The sequence below is a fragment of the Microchirus variegatus genome (genome assembly GCF_963457635.1).
Source record: "Microchirus variegatus genome assembly, chromosome: 5".
Classification (NCBI taxonomy): domain Eukaryota; kingdom Metazoa; phylum Chordata; class Actinopteri; order Pleuronectiformes; family Soleidae; genus Microchirus; species Microchirus variegatus.
Window position 1 is genome coordinate 8,162,148 of NC_139806.1, and position 18,520 is coordinate 8,180,667.

Below are 18,520 nucleotides of genomic sequence, written 5' to 3' on the forward strand. Positions count from 1 at the left end.
AAAAAGTTTTAAATACACAAAAATATACCCACATCTGAACAAAGAAACAGGTCAACCCGTGTTATGAAATTAAATATTTTATTAAGCACTATTATAAACAAGCGAGTGGTCATTACACTTCATATTATCAGTCATGCCTTATTGTTCAATGAGGTTCATTGAATTTAAATTGCACCAGGTCTCATAGTCTTAGTTAGTGGTAAACAGTCCATTAGTATTAAAGGCCGTATCACATCATCACACACGTCCAGATCAGCATGCAAAGGCAGCGCGACCTCTTTGCAAAAATCTCAAGACTCCATGGACGAGAACACATCTTCAAACTTTCTCGTTAAAGTGTAGTTCATCAAGGCGCACGGAACGGCCCTGACAAAGCTGGCTCCCATGCCGCTGTAATATCCTTTAAGTCCATGTCTTTCATATATCCCAACGAGTCCTTGTAAAATGCCCGAGGCTGGACGTGAATCTGAGATGAACGCTGCAACACATGCACAAGATGAAGAGGACAACATTATCTTTTATTATCTCGGATAAAGTAATTTAAAATAATAATAAACCAAACTTTACCCTGTGCTTGCTGCTGAGTGCGGATAACTGCCAGTGGGTAACTGGTCGTTTGTCCAGAGGCAAAAGCTACAAAACTGAAGAAAAACAGTTTGGAGTCACTGTTGTAGGCCGGATCGCTATGTGCCCAGTTCATAATCGACTGTAACAAAAAAGAAAAAAAAGAAAACAGTTACAACATGTCACTGTGACGTGGACAGGAGTTATTTTCCCAGTTTCACCTGGTGAACTGCACACTCCACACCCGCGTAGGGAATCATGCAGAGGATGCTCGGTTTGAATCCTCTGTAGAACGAGGACAGAGTCTCATTTCTGTAAATGGATCGGGCGCAAGCCACAACTCCGTTGTATGTTCCAACCTGCTGCAGGTTCAGTCTCACCTTCAACACCTGACAGAGGGCAGATAGGGGACAGTGTTTGGATATATACTACTATTTAAACACAAATACTAAGAGATATTTGATTAAAGCTCTGGTGGTGTCTTTTCCCTTCTTAAAGCTTTCCTTTCTAAAATTCTGTGATCTTTTTTTGTTATTATATTTTATCCTTACTGAAAAAAACCACACCAGAAATGAAAATTCTGATATTTTGAATCATTTACTACTTAATTATGTTGTATGTCAACATATCTACTGGGGTGTCAGAAGACACAGTCATAACAATTGAATTTAGTAAGAAAATAGGTTTTAACCCTTTAATGCATGCACCAAGAAAAAAACAAAATATTTTTTATTTACTTATAACGTGACATTAGACCCTACAATATTTCAGATACAGGCCTCTACCAAATGGTTGACACGTCTGTTCATAATAAACCTAGAAATAAAAGTGCTAAGTAGAACCATGTAAGGTTCTTTCGTTTGTCCTCATAGGAGAACCCTTTTTGGCTACAGGTAGAATCTTTTTATAGGGGTTCACACCCTTTTGGAGGGTTCCAGGTGGTTAAAACCCTTTATTCAGGAAAAGGGGTTTTAAAGGGTTCTCTGGATCAAAATGGTTCTTACTGGAACCATTAGTGTTACCAATAACCCTTGAAAAACCCTGTCTTCAGGAAAGGGTTTTTCAGAAGCAAATGGTTCCAGGTAGAACCTCAGCCCTTGTAGAAGGACCCTTTTGGAACTTGTTTTATAGGGGTTCCACCTGGAACCCTTTTGGAGGGTTCCACCAGGAACCCTTTTATAACCCTTTATGGGCTTTTAAAGGGTTCTCTGGATCAACATTGTTCTTCCAGGGAGAACAGCCCTTGTAGAAGGACCCTTTTGGAACCCTTATTTCAAAGAGTGCAGTTTTTCCTTATTGTGTGAGACTGCGTGACTATGAACCACCTCAGAAATAGTCTCATTTATGTACATTAGTTAAACCAAAGCATCATATTTATTGTCATGGCATACTAACATTTCATCCATCCATCTTCTACCACTTTATCCTCCACATGAAACCTTGCAATTATCCACACGTTAATAGTGTTGAGCTGTTAGGTCTTATATACAGAACAGGACAGAAACACTGAAGCACTCAGACCTGTCACTGATACCTCTAAAGGGTAGAAGGCAGCGTGAGCTACGGTGCCAGAGATGCAGCCCAGCCCAAAGCGCTGCTGAACCGTGAGAGTCTCCTGAGTTCTGTTTTGGGTGTACATCTTCATCTGGACAGAAAGACAAGACGCTCTGAGCGTAATGGGAAACTCTTTCATGAATAATTCACACTGGATAGTCGTAGTGCGTTACAGAAGCCTGACCTGGGCGTAGATGAGACACTGTAGTGTCGACTGTGGGGTTCCTTTCAGCACATTCACAGCGTTGCCTTGCCACATCGACCTCAGTCCACCCGCTCTCATCTCCTGGAAGCCCTGGGAGAAAGCCTTAGATCCATGGACCTATATCGTACACAGAAAATGGTTTGAGCGTTGATATTAAACTGTTGTAAAGTGTAATGTTTTGTGGTAAATACAGGTGCACATCCTGCAAAGACCAATTCTAGACCAGTTTTATTGAGGGCCAGGCTGGGGTTTTTGTCAGACGGTCCCCTTTAAACCAAGACAATGAGTCAAACACAATGTATACTGTATGTGTTTGACATTTTTAGTTCAGTATACACTACTGTTCAAAAGTTTGGGGTCTATAATAACTAACTATACAATTTTTGTTGTGTTTTCCATTACAACTCACTGACTTTTATTCATCAAAAGAGTTGCAAAATGAAAAGAAAATATAGTCAAGACACTGACAAGATTAGAAATAATGATTTTTATTCCAAATAATAATTTTGCCCTGTTTTCAGCTGTGCTAACATAATTGCACAAGGGTTTTTAAGGAATTTTCTAATCATCCAATAGCCTTCTAATGCGATTGGCAAACACAACGTACCATTAGAACAATGGAGAGATGGTTGCTGGAAATGGGCCTCTATACACCTATGTACATATTCCATTAAAAACCAGACGTTTGCAGCTAGAATAGTCGTTTACCACATAAACAATGTAGGACATTTCTAAGTGACCGCAAACTTTTGAACGAAGTGTATTTATGGTTTATTTAATGTTATATTCATTGGAAAAAATACTGTGTTTCCCACAGTATATGTAGCAGAATTACTGTATCATTCAGTACAATTTACATTGTAGAGAGTTTAATCAAGCTAAGGCCATAGTCTGACTAACGCAGGCAATTGGACAACTTGCAGAGTCATTATGTCGTATCCAAAAGAGTACGATCAGGCAAAGATAGGTTATGTAAAACAGGGCAGGTTTGCTGATAATAAGCTATCTTTGTACCCTGAGATAGTGAAGTAAATTAACCCCTGATCTGTAATGTCTGGTGGGTTCTTTTTTTCTTGAGGCCCTTTTCCTGTTTAGCTACCGTGCAAGTAAAAGTGTATAGGGAAAGGTCAAAGGTCGGGGAAGTTTGGATACGACTTAGGGACCGGAAACTTCTAGATGTGGCTCCGATGTGTTTGGTTCCAACTAATGAGTGTTCTGCACTGCATGTTTTCATTTTTATTGAACATTTTTATGAAAAAAATAATGCTCTGTCTACAAACATTAAACTCCCAATTTCTAATGTATTTGTTTCTTGTTCTACCAAAGGTAAAAACTAAATCCAGGTTTCACAAAGGAATATCAAAGCAGGCAATACAAACAATAAATGTGTTTATGTCCATTTTTATAGCTTTAGTCGCACTATAACATCATAATCAGAGTTCAAAGGACTACAATTGGGTGCTTGGGTCCTTCAGTGATTATAAAGTTATATTGAGTTATGATGGTTCTATCAGCACTGTGTTGCACCTGTTAGTAGAGCTGACCTGAAGCTGGGTCTTGAGGCGGTCGATGGGTGCTGTCACAGTCCGGGACACAGCGTCAGCGAGTCCTGCAGCCAGAACAAACGTCCTCCACACTCCAAACCCAGAAGCCGCCTCGGGGAACTCAAGAGGCATCGCACGACTCTCCCCGACGTCAAAAACCTTCACACACAGTATGTCTGTATATACATGTATATGTATTTTTTTTAATGTATCTACTATGTTGATTTTATTTTATCTTTAAAGGTGCCATATGTAAGAATGTGGCCAAAAACGGTTACTACATTCAAATTCAAAATACAGAGGTCTTTTGGGTTTAGTTTTCTGACGTAACTGGCAACCACTGGTTGCTCGGCAGCTGAGGCTCTACTGACTGCAATGATTGGTAGACGGCGGTAGGTGGCGCCACATGCCAAAACATGATTTCAAAACATAAACATGATTTGCAGTCTGTAAAATATTGTTTTAATGCAAATATTTTGTCTGTACTGTTGTTGTTGGTGAGTTCAGTTTGTTATATGAACATTATTCCTGAGTCTCTGTGACATATTAGGAGGATTTTATGGCCAGTTGCTTCAGATGTATTACTTATATATTTATATTGATATTGTCTGTCTTGTTTTGTCTTTAACTTTTGATTTATCAAATTATTTAAGATGTAAAGTGACATTGAGTGTTTTAAAGGCGCTTACAAATCAAATGTATTATTATTATTATTATTATTATTGTTATTAATATTATTGTTGTGATTTTTTTCCCATTGGTCAACATTCATTTAACTTATATGCACATCTGTCAGTTTTGAGGAATACAAAATAACAAAAGACAAAGGAAGGGGTGCCAACAGTGAAGTTGATATCCTAATTAGTAGAATTCCATAAGTTGAACTTAAATAAATTGGGTTAACTGGTGTTTTTAAGGCAGCAGGTATTGAAAGGTGTCACATCACAGTGTGCTTCTTCTTACCAGCTGGTGTTTCCATGACGTCACCAGCTCACTGATGCTGTCCACAGGATTGAGGATGACATGGTGCAGGAATTCAGCCCAGTCCACCGTCATAGAGCTGTCTTTATCCATCCTGACGACAAACCAGCAAACACAGCTGACATTCACCAAATGACACCATGAGGTTGCCAATGATTTCTTTTGTGAATAATCAGTCAATCATTGATTTAGCAAAGAGCAGTAAACAGTACTGTATGTATCACACATACTGTAATAATAACATTCATGAAGTATGACTTCCTTGGGAAAAGCACACGTGAAATGTTTTGAAACTCACTTTGAGCCCAATGCAACTGTAAAGTGACACAATGACTATTTTTCTTGTATAGTTTGCAAGTAAAAAAATCTTACATTTGTATTATTTTAATTGCATTCGTCTTTGAAATGACCACTCCTAACTCCTTAAACAAACATATGATGTCCTCCTGGTCAATCACCCCTGATCGGAGAAGAAATGCACACAGTTACAAACAGATACTTGGACTGATCTTCCGCTTTTTGAATTGCTGCAAAACCTGTGTCAAGTGACGGCTGCCGTGCTTATCAAGTAACACACAGAACACTCACAGGGCAACGGTCACAGTTCTGTAGCTGTGTTTGATGTTTTATTTGCAGTAAATCCAGAAACAAGTCTATTCTTTGCCTCTCTGTTTGACCTTGAAAACAGTATTATTTCAATAAAATATTATTATTTATAGTCCCTTATAATACAGTAAATAAGGGACTGCACTTCTTCTAAATATGTGGTAGAGCACATAAAAAGCTAATAAGACTAGTTTTACACACATTTTGAGTCTCCGCACATACTCACCACACTTGTTCTTGTCAAGGTCATGAAAATAAATCTTCCATTTCCTTTCTCTGTCCGTCATGTAGCTGAGGAACTCTTTGTAATCCAAAAGGCCATTTTTGTCTTTGTCATAAGAGTCAATGATACTCTATAAAGAGGGGGGGATATTAATGAGCTGGATTATGGTAACTGTGACAGTGCATATACTATATATATATTGAATGGTGAGAGAAATAAGAATGATGTAAATATTACCTGGACCTTGTCGTCTGTAATGCTGATCCCATGCTTCCTCATCTCCTTGTGGAGCTCGGCCACTGATATGAATCCATCGTTGTCGTGGTCCAGTTTGACGAATAAGCCACGAAACTGATCCATGTTTTGGTTTTTTTTCTGTTTAAATATTCAGGGTGTGGAAAAATGAAATCCTCTCCTTTTCAGAGCGAGAGAGAGGACATTTGCAGTGATGAGGAGCAGCAGCGTTTACGACCAGAGCTGCAGTCTTGCACTGATGCTGACTCAGCAGTCCAGGGTCAATGCAGCACATAATACACTCGTCATGTGAGCTTTATCATTGGCTCACTGAGATAAGCTTCATTTTTAACAGTCAGGCAGCAGGTGGCGCTGCAGGAGAGGTATCATCATCATCAGCAGCAGCAGCAGCAGCAGCATGAATCATCACTGTGGCCACACTTCTATTAGGGGAATTTGTGATATTTGTTTCCACAGACAGAGCAGAGAGTGGTCTGTGAATAAATCAAACACAAATAAGTGTCGAGGCAAATGGGACACAATAGGACAAGTCTAGATCACACACACACACACACACAGAGGTTTGTGTGGCTATTCTTCTAAGGACTCTGCATTGACTTCCATTCATTTGGACAGAACAGACAAAGCATGATTCTGAACTGTAACCATAACTAGTCAATACCTAACTTTTCCCTTAACCTAAACCACAATTCAAATCTTAGCCCTTAAAGGTGCATAATGTAATAAATCTAAAGCAAATGGCCATAAAATCCTCCTAATATGTCACAGAGACTCAGGAATAATGTTCATATAACAAACTGAACTCACCAACAACAACAGTACAGACAAAATATTTGCATTAAAAAAAATATTTTGCAGACTGCAAATCATGTTTATGTTTTGAAATCATGTTTTGGCATGTGGCGCCACCTACCACCGCCTACCAATCATTGCAGTCAGTAGAGTCTCAGCTGCCGAGCAACCACGGGTTGCCAGTTACGTCAAAAAACGAAACCTAAAAGACCTCGGTATTTAGAATTTGAATGTAGTAACCGTTTTTGGCCACATTCTTACATATGGCATCTTTAAACTTTACCAGTGCATAGAAATGAAGTTCTGGACCAGGTTTTAGTCACACACACACACACACACACACACACACACACACACACACACACACACACACACACACACACACACACACACACACACACACAATTGTATTTACATTATACAACAGTTATCGCTTTCAATTTACCATGAGTTTATTTACTTCATTTTTGCAGCAGATATTGTTTTCTTGCACACGTGTCAGGTTGTTTTATTCTGTCATATTAATGTCCGTGCATGAATCATCTGCGCACTCATGTCACAGTGAATGTGAAGCATATTAGGTCTAATGTAGTTGTTTGTGTGAATAATTCCACATGTGGTTGTCAGATAATTACACCTGTGATATGGTATATTTCTGACACTTGACATTTCCAAGTATATTTGTTTATTTTCATATGGTTTATGTAGATTATAACACTGTTTTCCCTGAGTGCTGTACTGTTTACTTTGTACATATAGTGACGCTATTGTTGCGGTTCATCTTGTTTTCGTATTATTTTATCATTTTCTTGCACATACTCTTTTATGTCCTTACCTTATTTCTACTTTTCTACCTTGTTGTGATTTTTGGCTGCTGTAAAGCCTGCATTTCCCCATGTGGAAGGAATAAAGGATTATTTTATCTTATCTCAAAAAGTTTCCTTCACAGGCATCGCGATATCAAAACAAACTGAAAAGAATTGAGGCGTACATAGAAAGATAATGATAAAGACAAACAATATATACATTTAAAATGCAATAAAGACATTATTGAAATGATGACCAGTGAAACACAAATGGTAGTCAATATAATAGACACCAAAAAGTGGTTGTTAATATTACAGAATTTAAAATAGTTTGACCTTCATCCAGAAAACATGTTCCTTAACTGATACAAAGCCACAAATCAAGGTTAAAATCAACAAAAAATGACACAGATTACACTGGGTTAGATAGAACAAAACCGGAAATGCCCTTTTCAAAATAAAATATCACTAATCACTGTTCTTCAAATAAAACAAAGGTGATTATTTGTTGGAAATAATTATCAGGAGAGACAATATTTCTATTTATATGTTGGAAAAAATACACAAGCACTGCTGAACCACTTTACTACTCTAACGCCACCATAAATTCATGTGAAATCCTTAATTCAGATGAACCTAGCTTAAATTTACCCCCAAATAAGTAACAGTTGATAACAGTTATTGTGTCCATAATGGGCAAAAACTCACTATATAATATGTGTCAATAGCTCATACAAATACACTTTAAATACCAAACTACTGCTTTAACCCTATGTTTAAAGGTCCAGTGTGTAAGAATTTGTAGAGAGAGGACTCCTAAGTGGAGTCTGATGGGTGGCAGTGCCCCCTAGTGGTTAAAATATATGTAACTACATTACATCCAAAAAATATTGTGATTTTTTTTTTATGCAGTAAGATAAAATTTGTGCAAAAAAATAAATCTAAATTACAGAATGTTTTGTTTCTTAATAAATGCTGCTCTGGTCAATTTGCCCGTTGTCCTCTGTACTTTCCTTATATGTTTACAATATACTATAAAGTGATAACACTTATTCCAACATACTTATGGGGACTATATTCAATTTCTGATTTTCAATGTTACACACAAAAGTGTACACTAGATACAAATGAAACCCTTTTGACCATTAAAGATAAACCAGCAGCTACTGTATGGGCAGAAAACTATTAAGGACGAAACGTGACGTAATATTAAATCAATAAATAAATAGAGGAATACATAAATAAATAGAGGAATAAATAAATAAATACAGGAATAAATAAATAAATACATGAATAAATAAATAAATACATGAATAAATAAATAAATACATGCTTAAATAAATAAATACATACATACAATACATTTACACCTAGATTTATTAATTTCTACATTTCTGTTCACCTACAAAACCTGAAGTTAATATATTTTAAAGTGATTACACTTATTCAAACATACTTATGGGGACTACATTAAATTTCTGATCTTCAATGTTACACACACAGGTGTACACCAGATATAAATGAAACCCTTTTGACCATTAAAGATAACGAGCAGTTACTGTATGGGCAGAAAACTATGAAGGTCGAAACCTGACGTAATATTAAACAAATAAATAAATGAATTAATTAATTAATTAATAAATGAATACATTAATAAATGAATAAATGAATACATGAATAAATAAATAAATTAATCAATAAATGATTTGATTAATGAATGAATTCATTCATTCATTCATTAATACAGGAATTAATACATTAATAAATATAGGAATACATTAATAAATACATTTACATTTATTTTTACATTTCTGTTCACCTACATGTTTTTATTTATTTATTCATTTATTTATTTATTTATTATTACGTCAGGTTTCGTCCTCCATAGAAAAAACCAACCTAACGTTTAAATCCATGACAGCTGATCCGGGACACAGAGCAGCTTTCACACCGGATCCAGAACGACTGTGTCGTGTGTGACTTGACGCTGACGCTGTGGATGCAGAGGAGGAGGAGGAGGGAGCTGTGAGTTATTTAAAGCTCCTCATCCACGGTCCAGGATAAATATCAGGGGGTCCAGTCCGTTGACGAACCGCCTCTAAATGGTCTTCATCCCGCAGCGCGTGTGTCTCTGTCTGTGTGGACATTGACTGTCTGTCATTAGTCCAGACTGAGGACGCTTCTTCATCCTCTCTCCTGCAGCTCATCACTGACACCAGCATCAACATCATCATCATCATCTTCTTCTTCTCCCGGGGACAGTAACCGTCCACTTGATCTTATCCAGGGCTGCGTGATAAAAAAAAAAAAAGAAATGGGTAAAGATTACTACAAAACGCTGGGGATCTCTAAAGGAGCCACAGAGGAGGACGTCAAGAAAGCGTACAGAAAACAAGCCCTGAAATGGCACCCGGACAAGAACAAGTCTGCATCCGCCGAGGAGAAATTCAAGGAGATCGCAGAGGCATATGAAGTCCTGAGTGATCCCAAGAAACGAGAGATTTATGACCAGTATGGAGAGGAGGGTATGTGTATGCTTCATTTCATACTACCGTTTAAACCCTAGTGCAATAAAAACAAATATATATCACTCATTTGGATTTAATTCAAGGCCCATAAATCAGATTAAGTATGTGGTTACCTGATATTAAACTGTGTCTGCAGTTAAATGGTTAATTGTCAGTCCAGATGGTCATGGGTGGGCAGCATGTTTCATGTGAGAAAGAAGTGGAATAATATGTTGTTGTTGTTTTTTGGTTCTAATATGATTCATTCTCAATGGTAGCATGAAAATGTACACATGAAATTGGGAAATGTGCCTTTTAAGTCAGTGAGTGTGTTTACATGCACACTAAAAATGTGCACACTGATTATTACTGGGTTTTTGTAGATATCTGGTTATTCAAGTGCTCATGTAAATGTAATAAACTGATTTCGTTATCAGTTAATTGCCAATATCATTTTTTGAAGAAAAAAACCTGTTTAACACCTAGGTTTCTGTCAATAATCTGATGTCTTAGAGACATATATACACCTGGAATGGTTTATTCCAGTTACCCGATTATTGTCAGTAATCGGTTTATTAGTGAGCATGTAAACGCACTCAGAGTTTAATATGTAATGTGTCTTAAAGGTGCATTATGTAATAAATCTAAAGCAACTGGCCATAAAATCCTCCTAATATGTCACAGAGACTCAGGAATAATGTTCATATAACAAACTGAACTCACCAACAGCAACAGTACAGCCAAAATATTCGCATTAAAAATATATATTTTGTAGACTGCAAATCATGTTTATGTTTTGAAATCATGTTTTGGCATGTGGCGCCACCTACCGCCATCTACCAATCATTGCAGTCAGTAGAGTCTCAGCTGCAGAGCAACCACGGGTTGCCAGTTATGTCAGAAAACGAAACCTAAAAGACCTCGGTATTTTGAATTTGTATGTACTAACTGTTTTTGGCCACATTCTTACATATGGCACCTTTAAACACTGGGCATCTGCATATTTTGTCCACCAAAGACTCAAATTCCTAGAAATTATTAGTCCCTGATTAATCCATGGCGGGTAGCTTGACAAATAAAGCCTTTTTCTTTATTTAATACATTCAGTGAGAGTTCACAGTACAAAAAAAATAAAATAAATGAAGGTTGGCACAGAGAACCAGTGTCAAAAACATAACTATCAGTGAAAACATGGCTGCCAGCGGGAACTCAAAAACAGATTTTAGCCACTGAACAAAAGGCTCATCCAGTAAAAATCTATGCCCGCCACTTTATTTTGCTGTTAGGCAACATTTTCCGATTCAAGTTTGGAAACCGCTCACTGTGCTGCACCAATGTCCATAGAGAAAATCTGTGATTTTTAGGTCTGGGGAACACAGGAGATGCTGCTGAGGTAAATCAGGAGAAAGGATTCCAAACACCACAAAAGTCACAAAATAGCACATTTGAACTAGAATAATTTCAGGATCACAGACATTCTGTTCTAATATCCCGACTCAAAATTGCTGCTGTTGGTCATTTTACTAAGTGCCTACTCACTGGTCCCCTACTAAAGTGAATCAAAGCAAATTGAAGGTGGATTGGTCCACTCGTGGCTGAAACACGAGCCACTTAAAAAGGTCAGTTGTATGAAACTCTGTCCAGCAGGTGGGACTGAACCATCCCTGTCATCAGAGGAGTCATCTTCTGTTGCATAAGGCTCTCCCACAATGCAGTGTTCATGTCAGTCATGAGTCACTTCTGTTTTTCCACCAGGTCTCAAGGGAGGAAGTGGACCCCCCGGTGAAGGCCCAGGAAACACCTTCACCTACACCTTCCACGGGGATCCTCACGCCACCTTTGCCACGTTCTTCGGCGGCTCAAACCCCTTTGAGATGTTCTTTGGGCGCAAAGCCAACGGCCGCGACGACGAGGACATGGACGTGGACGGAAACGACCCCTTTGGCTCATTCACCAGCTTCAACATGAACGGCTTCCCTCGGGACAGCCACATAGGCATGGGGGGTCAGCAGCGCCGGAAGCAGGACCCGGCCATCGTCCACGAACTCAGGGTCTCCCTGGAGGAGGTCTTCCACGGCTGCACGAAGAGGATGAAAATCTCCCGCAAAAGGCTGAATCCAGACGGCCGGACCATGCGCAACGAGGACAAGATCCTCACTATTGAGATCAAGAGAGGCTGGAAAGAGGGGACCAAGATCACGTTCCCACGGGAGGGAGACGAGTCGCCAAACACCATTCCTGCCGACATAGTCTTCGTCATCAAGGACAAGCCACACCCTCACTTTAGGCGGGAAGGTTCCAACATCGTGTACGTCGTTCGCGTGAGCTTACGACAGGTGAGGCATTTCCTGTTTGGGCGCACGTCCCGGTCCGTGCTATTAATAGAGTCTGGTCAGAGACAGACTGTGCAGTATGTCACAAGCACACATGCCTGAAAAGTTGTGTTCCCTGGAAAGTAGAAGTGCACTGTGTAAGCATAGTACTGTATCTACACACACACATACACACACACACACACTATGTATATGCACTTATGTAATCTGGTTCTTCCACATTGAGAAATAGGAGCTGTATCATGGGGAGGGCAGAGGCGGCAGCCACCCACACACACTCACAGTGCAAGATGTACTTATATGGCTCCTCTAGCTGTCCTCAACACTCAGAAATACACCTCACCACCTCTCAGTCTCTCAGTGTTTGACTGCTGCGTGGCAGACACTGTCTCAAATATAACACGTCACAAGTTTATCGCATACGAGGAGCAGAAGTCAGCTGATGAACGACGGAAATGAGCCACTTTGACGAGTCACAGTCATCAAAATAGTGATGGCTGAGTTCTGTTTAGCTTTGCGTAGGCCTTGTTTAGACTGCAGCACAAACTGGATTTTCTTTTTGGGCAGTGTGGACAGCTGAAAAACCCCTTTTTCCAAATCGGATTCAAACCACATACAGAGGTGGTTTCGAATGCGATTCTGATACTTAAATTTTGCATCATGACCAGGCACTTGACATCTGAGGAGAGGGGTTTCTACATAGTGTTACTACACAAAGCATCACATGGAAGTGTAATGGAAATGACATTTTAATACCCTTTAAAAATTAAACACACAAACGAACCCAAAAGGTCATCAGCAACCTTCCTCATTCAACAAAAACATTGTCCATGTTGTCCATCTTGCACAATTCACAAGTCTTTTCCCAACCTGATTAAAATGTCCAGTCTTTCCATCTCATGAATCTCCCTTATGATTGAAGTGTCTTCTACGTCACTCGCAGCTCGACTCGAACGACATCGACAACAACAAACAACGGGAGCTTTCCCGATCGCAAAAATAGTCCCACAAGTGAAAGGTCAGCTCATAATGGGCTAAAAAAAAAATGCACACTGTGTATGCCCAGCTTTAAACTTTAAATCCACATTAAAAATCTGACGAAAGTTTGACCATTTGGGATGGAAACAGGCACAGATTTCTGTCAGCCATTTTGTTTTTTTCCGAGGGGGCGTGGCCTGTAACTATAGAAATCCATGTGAAAGACGAGACTATGACGATGCCATTATGGACACGCGCGGATCGGATCTGATCAATTGCACTAGACTCTTAGAAATAAAAAATGCTAAGTAGAACCATGTAAGGTTTTTTGGCTTGTCCTCATAGGAGAACCCTTTTTGGCTCCCTTTTGGAGGGTTCCACCAAGAACCCTTTTAAAACCCTTTATTCAGGAGAGGGGTTTTAAAGGGTTCTCTGGATCAAAATGGTTCTTATTGGAACCATTACTGTTATCAAGAGCCCTTGTAATACCCTTTCTTCGGGAAAGGGTTTTTCAGAAGCAAATGGTTCCAGGTAGAACCTCAACCCTTGTTGAAGGACCCTTTTGGAACCCTTATTTCTAAGAGTGTGTATAATGTGAACAGCTGGTCTGGAAAATCCGATTCTGATATGCGGATATGCTTAAAAATACGATCCGGGGTGCATGCTGTTTCACTGTCACACTCACTGTTCTGAATTACAATCGTCATTAATGTGATTAGTCATCCACCGCTAGTTTGCATTTTGGGATACGATTCAAAATTAAACAGATTTAAGAATATTATCAGCTCTATTACAAATGTTCTGTCACCGTGCTCCACACACCTCTGTCTCTCTATCTATCCATAAACATAAAGGTTTAATTCATGTCACGTCCATTATGTCTTCCGTCTTTTTCAGTCCTTGTGCGGATGCTCGGTTACCGTGTCCACGATAGACGGGAAGACGTGCAACATGAAGATCACGGACGTTATCAAGCCCGGCATGAGAAAGACTGTCGCCGGACAGGGTCTGCCCCTCCCCAAGAACCCCGAGAAGAGAGGAGATCTGGTGGTGGAGTTTGACGTGAACTTTCCTGAGACGTTGCCGGGCAACGCCAAGGACGTCTTGAAACGGCATTTACCTGCTTAGGACGAAGGACACACACACTAACACACATGCTGAACGGACGAAAGGAGAACATGGCATGACAGGACTCGACAGTGACAGCTCACATATGGATGTGCAGTATATATTTTTTGAGCTCGTAGTTGGTGTTTTGAGAAACACCATGCATGCTGCAAGGTCGATAAAGACAGTATGGGTTGTTGTATGTATAAGATAATCCTTTATTAGTCCCATAACGGGGGACATTTACAATGAAAGTGGAGCTTTTCCACTCCCATCTTTTTTTCTTAGTTGGACGTGTTTGGTTGTGAATGAGTCTGCATTTGCCAAAAAATAAGCCCCACCGATCGTGGGAAAATCTGCAGTGCCAAAACAAGAACATTTTCCATTGTCTCATTTTAGATTTTTGTAGATTTGTGTGGTGCATTCAAGAGGAAACAGGTCTACTGGACTTTAGAATCTGACAATCTGTCAAGATACTTGAATTTTGAAATAAACATTTCCACCTGAAAACGATGTCACGCAGAGGCATTCACTGCATCCTCCCTACCCATAAAATATGAACATTAATGACTTTAAAAACCCACCAGCACCGCTTACGCCTATTTATAGTCAGTCTGCAAACGCAATATTACACAGAATAAACTCCCTGTTGCAACAGAAAATAATGTTTTTCAGTGAGAAGGGCTACACAAACACGAGTGGCAGAATTACAAAGATTAAAACTAAAAATAAAAGCGACTAATGGTCAAACTATGACTGTGTAAATATAGCCGTCTGGTTCTGGTCTCAGCTGCTGGATATCAGCTGCCAACACAGAGACCTTTACATTTTCCCACCAGGGGACGCCACATCTCTCATCATGACTCAGCGGCTATACGAGCAGTTTAAACAGATGGCATATATAAATCACATGCCTGCATCATGTATGCAATGAATGTATTTTTCCCATGTATACATGATGGAGTAGCTACTATTGTGAGTTATTAAACAGGGGGGGGGGGAATCACTCCTTTTGCTGACAAACCTTAGTGTTAAGTGACACCGTTGTCCCTAAAATCCTCACACGCACCCTCCTGCTTATGTAAATGATGAGTCACTATTATCCAGGGAGGGAGGAGAGTAAACACACCTGCTCCAACCGACCAAGCCTTGATGGAAATCACTGTATCCAATATCAAACCAACACATTTAATACAAGAGATAAGATAAGATTTCACAGCAGCAAAGACAGTAAAGATGAAGACAGTACAGCATAAACAAGGGGATATTATACACTCTTAGAAATAAGGGTTCCAAAAGGGTCCTTCTACAAGGGCTGAGGTTCTACCTGAACCATTTTCTTCTGAAAAACCCTTTCCCAAAGAAATGGTTTTTCAAGCGTTCTTGGTAACACTAATGGTTCCAGTAAGAACCATTTTGATCCAGAGAACCCCTTTCCTGAATAAAGGGTTTTAAATAAGTTCTTGGTGGAACCCTCCAAAAGGGTTCCAGGTGGAACATTTATAAAAAGATTCTACCTGGAGCCAAAAAGGGTTCCCCTATGTGGACAAGCCGAAGAACCTTATATGGTTCTTCTTCGCACTTTTATTTCTAAGGGTGTATATGTATATTGCACTTATGTAAAATGACAGTATATTAACATGTGATACGTGGGATGAGTAGCCTGATTACGTGTGGTCTACTGAGAGCAGTGCTTGTTTAGTCATTCATTTAATGTGACATTTACAGGGAAACCCAACTGTCTTTTAGATCAATAACAACAAGTGCTATAGCATGCTTCTTACTATAAGTACAAGGAGGGATTTAAGCACATTCAGTCCAAAGGGATGTTTTTAAGCATAATAAAAAAACATAGGGTTTTTGGGGAGTCCAAAAACATGCAGATTTATGGGGGGTTAGGCATAAACCCGCGACACTCAGGCAGAGGATAAAGTGGTACACTCTTAGAAATAAAAGTGTTAAGTAGAACCGTATAAGGTTCTTCAGCTTGTCCTCATAGGAGAACCCGTCATGGTTCCAGGTAGAACCTTTTATAAAGGTTTCACCTTTATAGAACCTTTTATAAAGGTTTCACCTGGAAAATGGTTCTTACTAGAACCAGTAGTGTTACTAAGAACCCTTGAAAAACAAATGGTTCCAGGTAGAACTTCAGCCCTTGTAGAACAGTGGTTCTCAAAGTTTTGATACCTGAGGGCCAATTTAGGAACCCAACATTGGACTGAGGGCCGCCAAAGGAAAAAAAAAAAAAAGAAAGAAATCCCATTTGTAATAATTTTAATGACCAGATTGCAGTTCTACAGTTTACACTTATTGGTCTGTATCCAGTAATGTCCAATACACATTTAACAAGCTTAGTAGCTCCTGGATTAAAACTATCACCTGTAATTAATTGCGGGCCGCCATGAATGTTTCTGCGGGCCGCCATTGGCTCACGGGCCTCACTTTGAGAACCAATGTTGTTGAAAAACACTTTTGGAACCCTTATTCCTAAGAGTGTAGAAGATGAGTGAGTGAGTGAGTGAGTGAGATGTTGGTGGTGATTCAGCGAAGATACACTCGGTGGAGGTTTGCGACCGCGCTGGAATAACAAAATAATTGCAGTAAAGTTTTCATCAGACTATTATCTGGCTTTGTGTTGACATTTAAAATCTGTTGTGTTTATATTTACGCCCTCATAATACAAAGTAAGTAGGTGTGTGATGTGTAAAGTGGTTTGAATGTGTGGTGCTGTACACAAAAATCTATATCACCTGGCTGTCAGTGTAACAAAGTACCTTTAAACAAGTATTGTACCTAAAAATGTACTTTAAGATCTTCTTCTACTTATGTTTAAATGCTTTAACTGTTACCATAAACCTATGTTCTTCAAGTTAAATTCCTAATAGGATTCTGTTAAATACACACATTTAAACACAACTGAGCCTCCAGACCTCAGTAATGCTTAATTTGAGCCTCTTTTGTAGACATTTTCAAGCTAAAATATAGGCCAGAAAGTGTATTCATTAGTTCATAATTTTTCAATGGTAAAAAGTACTGGGCGAGATTTAATCTGCCAAAGAAAAACAACAACAACTTAAGTTCACAGAAAAGTATTTTATGGGTTGTGCTGGCTCTTTAACGTTATTCCAACATGTAGAAAAAGGAATGGGTGAAGTACAATTTGCCAACTATTACACTCATGGATGAAGCCAAGTGATTTTGAGGCATTTTATTAACTAACATTAGTATGTATGTAAATGTAGGAGATTTATCAAAAAATATTATGACTAATATTACTTTAGACTGGTTTAAGACTATAAATTAAAAATATAAACGTTTTGATTTTGTTATTAGATGGTCAAATGTTTTATTTTCCCTTGTTTACCTATTTAATGATCAATTTACTACTTTAATTAGAGTATAATTTAGTAGTTACTTAGATCACATAATGTAATCATTAGGGGTTAGGTCATTAATCTCATATCTCAGTTTATGTTATTCACCCTTCATATCTGAAAGGGGCCCTGCAGCCAAATAACACAAGTTATGATGTAAAGACTATGTTACCCACACCACTGCTTCTTGAGGGGGGCCTCAGTCAACTAATGAAGCTTAAATTTGTAATATGTCTAATTGGGCCCTTCAATTACATTATTATTATAATTGTTGTGAGGAAATTTTTTTTATTTCTATACATTTGATTTTCTAGTCTGTGCCCAGGGCCCCACTGGCTCATAATCTGTTCCAGATAATAACACAAAGCAAATTCAGTTATTTATTATCTAAATTTCCACCACAATGACATTAGATTAGGCTGCATCACGTGTTTTTAAACTCAGACTAATTGTTTTACAGTGCTGGTCCCTGTGTGGCGCTGAGTGCACAGGTGCACCGGGACTGTGGACCCTCCTGCCCCGCGGAGCCCCGGTTCCTCCCACTGCGCCTGCGTCCCGCGGCACGAGAGACACAAACAGAGCAGCTATTGTTAGCCGAGGCTCAAGCTGCGGGAGTTGTGTCAGAGTTTATCCCGCACTCACCATCTACCTGCTGGACACATTCTACACCGTCGACGGAAAAGTCGAAGGA

The 18,520-nt window shown here is 39.1% G+C and overlaps 2 protein-coding genes across 2 annotated transcripts; one reads left to right on the forward strand and one right to left on the reverse strand.

Moving 5' to 3' along the window:
• Positions 1-290: 290 nt before the first annotated feature.
• On the reverse strand, positions 291-6,037 carry slc25a24l (solute carrier family 25 member 24, like; the record flags this gene model as incomplete). Its single annotated transcript, XM_083889295.1, has 10 exons — positions 291-478; positions 568-706; positions 786-953; positions 2,099-2,209; positions 2,303-2,440; positions 3,868-4,026; positions 4,831-4,942; positions 5,221-5,308; positions 5,681-5,807; positions 5,915-6,037. 10 exons carry the CDS (start codon positions 6,035-6,037, stop codon positions 291-293), a joined length of 1,353 nt encoding a protein of 450 aa, XP_083745421.1.
• Positions 6,038-9,628: 3,591 nt separating this feature from the next.
• On the forward strand, positions 9,629-15,305 carry dnajb4 (DnaJ heat shock protein family (Hsp40) member B4). Its single transcript, XM_083890338.1, has 3 exons — positions 9,629-10,055; positions 11,793-12,373; positions 14,246-15,305. Exons 1-3 carry the CDS (start codon positions 9,845-9,847, stop codon positions 14,474-14,476), a joined length of 1,023 nt encoding a protein of 340 aa, XP_083746464.1. The 5' UTR covers positions 9,629-9,844; the 3' UTR covers positions 14,477-15,305.
• The last annotated feature ends 3,215 nt before the right edge of the window (positions 15,306-18,520 follow it).

Bases quoted from the DNA above. Each gene is read 5' to 3' on its own strand.
- dnajb4 (XM_083890338.1), top strand. From the start codon at position 9,845: ATGGGTAAAGATTACTACAAAACGCTGGGGATCTCTAAAGGAGCCACA. The intron at 10,056-11,792 runs GTATGTGTATGC...TTTTTCCACCAG, and splicing joins TGACCAGTATGGAGAGGAGG to GTCTCAAGGGAGGAAGTGGA. The intron at 12,374-14,245 runs GTGAGGCATTTC...CGTCTTTTTCAG, and splicing joins TTCGCGTGAGCTTACGACAG to TCCTTGTGCGGATGCTCGGT.